The sequence below is a fragment of the Hippoglossus stenolepis genome, chromosome 1 (genome assembly GCF_022539355.2).
Source record: "Hippoglossus stenolepis isolate QCI-W04-F060 chromosome 1, HSTE1.2, whole genome shotgun sequence".
In the NCBI taxonomy this organism is placed as follows: domain Eukaryota; kingdom Metazoa; phylum Chordata; class Actinopteri; order Pleuronectiformes; family Pleuronectidae; genus Hippoglossus; species Hippoglossus stenolepis.
In genome coordinates, this window is record NC_061483.1 from 8780074 (window position 1) to 8787536 (window position 7463).

General features: G+C 42.2%; 1 protein-coding gene across 1 annotated transcript; it reads left to right on the forward strand.

Annotated features, from left to right (window-relative positions):
* The first annotated feature begins 664 nt into the window (after positions 1-664).
* On the forward strand, positions 665-7054 carry atic (5-aminoimidazole-4-carboxamide ribonucleotide formyltransferase/IMP cyclohydrolase). Its single transcript, XM_035151635.2, has 15 exons — positions 665-834; positions 1011-1137; positions 1256-1399; positions 3162-3250; positions 3437-3588; positions 3910-4066; positions 4493-4618; positions 4728-4835; positions 4912-4997; positions 5084-5173; positions 5262-5387; positions 5506-5598; positions 5675-5857; positions 6011-6166; positions 6743-7054. The coding sequence occupies exons 1-15, from the start codon at positions 816-818 to the stop codon at positions 6860-6862; spliced, it is 1776 nt and encodes a 591-aa protein (XP_035007526.2). The 5' UTR covers positions 665-815; the 3' UTR covers positions 6863-7054.
* The last annotated feature ends 409 nt before the right edge of the window (positions 7055-7463 follow it).

Here is a 7463-nt window from a genome sequence, read left to right on the forward strand (position 1 = left end):
GTTTGTGATTAGACATAAAAGGTTCATTTATGGTCATTATTTTATATCTGTTTTGGTCACCATAGGTCTCTTTGTGGTAATTTTGGTCAGTTTCTGGTTTCTTTTTGTGGTCATTTCTTGATCTATTCTATTTGTGGTCAATGTTGTGGTAATGTGATGTCCATTTGTAGTGATTTTATGTCTATTTGTGATCATTTTATATCTGTTTGTGGTCATTTTGTTTCTGTTTCTGCTCATTTTTGTCTGTCTGTGAACATTTGCAGTCTATTTGTGGTAATTTTGTGTCGGTTTCTGCTAATTTGTGTCTATTTGTGGCGATTTTACATGAGTTTGTGGTAATTTCTTGTCTATTTTATGTCAATTTTGCATGTTTCTGCACCTATTTGTCTATTTGTGGACATGTTTTGTCTGTTTGTGGTGAGTTTACACGTGTTTGAGTTCATATTTGTCTACTTACAGTGATGTTCTGTCTGGTGGATGTAGATTCTCATCTTTTCAGTCATGTGATTGACTCTAAAACAGGAGCTATGAACAGTTACTTCACATGTAAACCGGTTCAATAGTCCCATCACACCATCACACCTTCTTTACTCAGACTTTACGGACTTTTCTTTTTTATGAAAACTCGGTTGTTTGGGGTACGCTCGTTTGTGAGGGGCGGGCCGGCGTCAGCAGGGCGGATCTCTTCTACTTTTGAATCGCATGATTAGGAGCGTGTAGATGAGTCTCGTGCGTCTCGTGCTTCTCTGAGCCTCTGCTGGTTTAAACTTGAGAGAAACCTGCTCATCAGCTGCTCACACACTGTGACCGTCAACATGGCCTCCTCAGAGCTCGGTAAGACTTCCTCCTGATACTTTAACTTCACTTGTTAACTTTATTTATCTGCGACACACCGGATGCTAGCTCCCTGGCTAACATTAGCTCCAGCGTGGTTTAGCGTCACCCCGGTAGAAACAAACCTTCCACGGCCCCTCCGGGTGTTTTAAAGATGCGTGTCGTGTCTCCTGCAGCTCTCCTCAGTGTCTCGGATAAAACCGGTCTCCTGGACTTCGCTCAGAAGCTGCTGGATGTGGGTCTGTCTCTGGTCGCCTCGGGTGGGACAGCCAAAGCCCTGCGTGAAGCGGGACTGGCTGTCAGGTGGGTGCAGGCTCCTCTGCGGCCATGGCTTCATTTCTCCACTTTCCTCCACATGCACCGAGTTTAACATCTGCCTGCCGCTGTCCTTATCTAACCTGTGTGTGTCTGTGTGTGTCAGGGACGTGTCCGAGCTAACCGGACACCCAGAGATGCTGGGGGGCAGAGTGAAGACCCTGCACCCGGCCGTCCACGGAGGCATCCTGGCCAGGAAGACCCCCGCAGACACCGCGGACATGGAGAAGCTGGGCTACGGCCTGGTCAGGTGAGACACGTGGCAGAACTCACATTTAATAAACACACAGAAACTCACATGGTCAAATACCTCATCTGTGCAGAGCCAGCTGGAAAACACCACAGTTGGGGGTCTTAGAAATTAAATAATCTTAATGTTTGGCCTCAACAAGTCTTACATATGTTAAAATATGGGTCTTGCATATGTTTAGGTAAGTCTTAATTATGATTACACCCTAAAATTAGGGGTTTGAGAATTGTTTCGGTAGCTTGAATAGTTTGTAATGTCTCTGTATGTTGTAGTTCTTTCATAACAATAAAAACAAAACCAACATGAAGCTGATGACTGATCTTAATGAGGCTGAAAACAAGTGGGTCAGTATTCATCTCAGTGAACTCAGCTTGGCCGTGGGAAAGTCATTCTGGGATATTCCTTCATCCCTGTCATACTCGACATAGAAGAGTAGATTCCGTTCATTATAGTCTGAAAAGGTCTTATATTTAACTTGTTGAGAAACCCTGGAGAAGGGAAGATTGAGTTTGAAATAAAAACTACAAAGCCCAGTTAAATCTAAGAGCGTCTGTGACCTGTGACTTTGAAGCAGATCACAAGCTGATATTGGTCCAGATCGAGATCTTGTGCCAGGAGGAAGCACGTGTAGTAGATCTGTCTGCTGGTTAATTGGGAAACTGCTGCTCCTGCTATAAACTGGTCTTGTGACTCTCATTTGTTTAGGGACGGAGGAATGTGGTGGGATCACAGAATTCAGTGTCGTCACAGCTAAATTAATTGTAACAAGACTTTCTGTGTTTCATTGACTGTTTTGTGAGCATGTGATGAAGATGTTGAGGCTGAAGGGACCCGATGGAAGAAAATTAAACTCACACTGACAGAGCTGCAGATAACAATCATTTCCTCATTGGTTAATCATATAATGCATGCAATTTTCTTTGTCTAAGAAATGGGAGTCTTCAAATGTCTCGCTTACTCAAAATTCAAAGATATTCAGTTTACTATCTTGTTAGAAAAACTATTCCTCACATCTCAGAAGTCAGAAACATCAAATATTTAATAAACTGATACATTGATAATGCTGTAGGCTCTTGTGGGGCATCCTCCACTTTATTCAATTTGAGAGGCTTAAATGTATTAAATTATTGGGTCCAACAGGTTGTAGCAATGATCACATGTGGAGGAAATTACCAAGTTTCTGTAACTAAATTAACATCCAACATGTGCCCACTTACTTGAGTAACTTCTAGCACACAGATCTTCATGTCACACTTGTTCTTCATCATTGCCCAAAGACATTTTCTTAAATATAAGCCTACGGTCATATAGTTTCTAGTACTTTTTACTTTTCCACAGTCCCTCTCCCTCATGCTCAGAGCTCTAGCTGTTACTTTGAACATGAAAACAGGATTTGCACCAGAGTCGCATTAAAATCTGTCCATATTTTAACAATGCCAAACAGTGTTAACTCTGTACAGCATGCTAACCCTTCTTAAAACTAATGCTGTAAGAAAAGTAAAATTAATCATAAAACAGGTCACATTATTTGGGTAAAAATGACAAAACAAAAGATGAAAGTCTATAGTATGAGGATGATGTCTAATAATAGAACATTAATACAATAACATTTATTTATATAGAACTTCACAAATGCAAGACAAATACTATCAGTATAAATAAGATAAGTAAACATGTGTTGTGTGATTGTAAGTGTGTGTGACTGAGTGTTTTCAGGGTTTGATGAGTATGAATTACATTTTTGTTTGCTCTTTCTTTTCAGAGTGGTGGTGTGCAACCTCTACCCCTTTGTGAAGACGATCTCTAACCCAGATGTTACAGTGGAGGATGCTGTGGAGCAGATTGATATTGGTGAGCCGAGTAGTAGCTTAATAGTTCGTTGTATCTTAATAAAACAAACATGAAGAAAATGTTCAAACAATGCTTCAATAGCAGAGAGTATCAGAAGTTCCATGTCTCCAACTATTAATAATCTAATTTATTCCCCACCTTATTAATGGTGAAATCTTTGTATTCTTTTCTTTCTTTCTTCCTCAGGTGGAGTAACTCTGCTGAGAGCAGCAGCCAAAAATCATGCTCGAGTCACTATTGTGTGCGATCCTGCCGACTATTCACTGGTTGCCAAGGAGATGGAGGGTTCAGGGGACAGAGACACAACCCTGGAAACGCGCAGGACTCTGGCCCTTAAAGTACGTTGTTGTTTTAGTTTTTTTTCCCCAGCACCATTTTAACTTCCAAGGGTTCGAGAGAAACACACAGCTCTTCAAATCCAACTCGACCTCAGCTGCTTGCGTATTGTGTTAAAGTGTTCAGGTTACAGAGTTAAACATATGACAACCTGTGAACTTTCACCTTGTTGTCAACAAGAAACCATATTTTGGCTCATAAATTGTGTTACTTTGGTTTAGGGATGATGCAGCCACATAATGCAGATCATTATAGTCGTGACCTTGTATTAAATGTCCAGTTGTTGAACTTTGTGACTGTGTTTTATGTTCTGTGCACCTCAGGCCTTCACGCACACAGCCCTGTACGATGACGCCATATCGGACTACTTTCGCAGAGAGTTCAGCTCTGGTGTTTCCCAGCTGCCTCTGCGTTATGGCATGAACCCCCACCAAGCGCCGGCCCAACTCTACACCCTGCGCCCAGCCCTCCCCCTCAAAGGTAGACCCAGATTAAACATTTTGAAATACACTGTTTTGCTTCAGCCAAGTTCAAACTTTTCGGATTGCTGTGCAGTTCACGCTTCACGTCTAGGGTAACACTCAGGCTGCAATTTTTATGTCGAACCCAACAGGAATTCTGTTTTCTCTGTCCAAACTCGACTCTGTTGTAGTTAATTTAGCTGCACTGAGTTGCTTGTTATCCCCGACAGGCTGGCTGTAGTTGTCGCCAGTTTGTCTAGATATTTAGCCTGCTAGAAATCTAGTAGCCATTGCCGACCGTCAATCTAACGTCTATTTAGCTCTGATCTGGATTGGATAAGAGGCTTGACATGTGTGGTCATTATTTGCAAGAAATTTGTGGAAATGCAGAAAACTACAACTTATTTTTCCTTTCCTTGCATTCATTTTGATTGTTGTTTCCCAGTGGTCAACGGTTCCCCCGGCTTTATCAACCTGTGTGATGCCCTGAACGCCTGGCAGCTGGTCAAAGAGTTAAAGAGTGCCCTCGGCTTGGCTGCTGCGGCCTCCTTCAAACATGTCAGCCCTGCTGGTAAGACGATGAGACGCACTCTTTAAGAGACACACTTAACAGTACAAACATCCATGTGGAGTAAAATGCCTCAAAGCTGAAAAATAGCTTTTTCCCTTTTCTTCTGAAGGAGCTGCTGTAGGCGTTCCTCTGACTGAGGAGGAAGCCAGAGTGTGCATGGTGCACGACATGTTAAAGGATCTCAGCCCGCTGGCCACAGCCTACGCCAGGGCAAGAGGTAAAAAACAAAAATACAAACGTTTGTGCCTAAACCTTTTGGCCTGGAGCTGCACTAACTCTGTCTGCATCACCAGGCTCCGACAGGATGTCTTCTTTTGGAGACTTCATCGCTTTGTCAGATGTGTGTGACGTTCCCACCGCTAAGATTATATCCAGAGAGGTAAAGATTTGTGTCAAAGCACTAACATCTTAAAAAATTAGTTTCTTTGCTGCAACATTGATTTGATTCAATCCAATTGTTCTCAGGTGTCTGATGGTATCATTGCTCCTGGTTACGATGAGGAGGCGCTCAAGATCCTCTCCAAAAAGAAGGGAGGAAAATACTGTGTGCTTCAGGTGAAACATTTATCAATCATAGATTATATGCTGAGTTAAATTTGCTGTTTGACTCATGTTTTTGACCATTTGTGTGTTTTTGTCTCAGATGGATCCAGACTACGAGCCTGAAGAGGCCGAGGTGAGAGTGTTATTTGGTCTCCATCTCAAACAAAAGAGGAACGGAGGCGTTATCGATAAGGAATTCTTCAACAACGTTGTTTCCAATGGCTCTGTAAGTCTCATAAGTTTCATATTATATGTTCATATTATTTTGAATAACTTAATCACTAGCAACACAATTAGACTTAAATAACAAGTATTCACTCTTTGACCTTTTCTGTGTCCACAAGCTTTCTGAGGAAGCGGTGCGTGACCTCACGGTGGCCACGATCGCCGTCAAGTACACTCAGTCCAACTCTGTCTGCTACGCTAAAGATGGACAGGTAAGAACAGGAGGAGAACGAAATCAGAATGAGCCACAAGTCTTTCACTCATTTGTTTCTCGTCTTTGTTTTACAGGTCATTGGTATTGGGGCGGGTCAACAGTCGCGTATCCATTGCACACGGCTGGCAGGTGACAAAGCTGATAACTGGTGGCTGAGACACCACCCGCGTGTCCTGAACATGAAGTTTCGCGGCGGGGTGAAGCGGGCGGAGATGGCCAATGCAATCGACCAATATGTGAGCAACACTATTGGAGAGGTAAGGAGGAACATCACAGGCTCTTAGAAGACTAAGCTTTATGTTTCACTATAAAATACATGCAATTATACCCATAATCCCCCTGCGTATAATGTGGAGGGATATATTTAGTTTTTGGAGCACTTGTTTATTGTGTGTATTTTGTGTGGTCAGGGTCCAGACCTGGAAATTTGGAAGTCCATGTATGATGAGGAGCCTGAGTCTCTGTCGGAGACTGAGAAGAAGAACTGGATCAGCTCCCTGCAGGCAGTGGCCGTCAGCTCTGACGCCTTCTTCCCCTTCAGAGACAACATCGATCGTGCCAAGCAGGTAACTATCACTATAGCATGTGGTCAGGCTGTATGCACTTTAAAGAGACATTGCACGGGAATGCACATGCTTTAATCTTGCATACACAAAGCTCAGCAGCATGGGTTCCATAGCAGTTTTTAGACATGAACTTGAAAAAAACTGGGTCCAGACATTTCCCTGAGTTTGTCTTTCTCATGAAGAACACAGCAGCATATAGTGATCAGTATGTTTGTCCATCTGTCTGTAATATAACTCATTAAACTTTACAATCAGGTTTCTACTGCAGAAATTACATGTTTACAGCAAATCGACACGAGCATTGATCGTTATTGCCAAAAGGTCTTGAATCTCGTTGTCTTTCCAAGTTGACATCTTGGTCTGTGTCTCATATGGCACCTCTTTTTCATCGTGAGATATTTGTTTTCTTTTTGTATTTTTTTGTGTTTGTTTTGCACCCGTCGCTTGTTAGAAACTTCATCAACACGTCTATTCCCTCGCTGTGAATCTCGTGCATGTCTGAAAGCAACTGAACAGTTTTGCACTGACCAGCTTTCCAACCGCCTCCACTAACGCCTCTGTCCTGTGTGTCTGTAGAGTGGTGTCGCATACATCGCGGCTCCGGCAGGTTCCGCTGCCGACCAGATTGTGATCAAAGCCTGTAACGAGCAGGGCATCGCTCTGGTCCACACCAACCTGCGGCTCTTCCACCACTGAGCATCTTGTTTTTCCAAGTTTGCTTATTAGGGTAATTCCTTTCTATCATTGCTGTAACTTGGAACATCCCTACCTGCATCACTAAAGTGATTCCGAACTGCATCCCTGACTTGTGATCCCAACATGAGACACAAACTGTTAATTGTACGTTTATCACATTTCAGCGCTTAATAAACTGTAAATGACAGTTAACAGGTGTTTTGTCTGTTTTTTATTAGACTGACATCATAGTCAGTGGGTCCAGACTTTATTTAATATATCAACTTTTTGATGGATTTCAGTGATATTTCGAGCAGAGAACTTTCATGGTCTCCCAGGAATAAAAACATTTTCCTCATCAATTTTCAGATTTGAATTGCCGTGAAATGTTCAGTCATTCATGTCCACCACAGGATGGATTTGAATGACTCGTTGGACTGTTAAAATAGCATCATAATTTGGTCAAAATTAATTATTGTCCGATACTTCGGTTTATGAAAAAGTGTAAATACATCGTCCGTCTTTGTGTGAACCTAAAAATTTGTATTGTTTATTTTTGTATTCCCTGCATTATAGTGATCAGTATTTTCGTCCATTTTTCTGTATTCAAAAAACCTTTGGA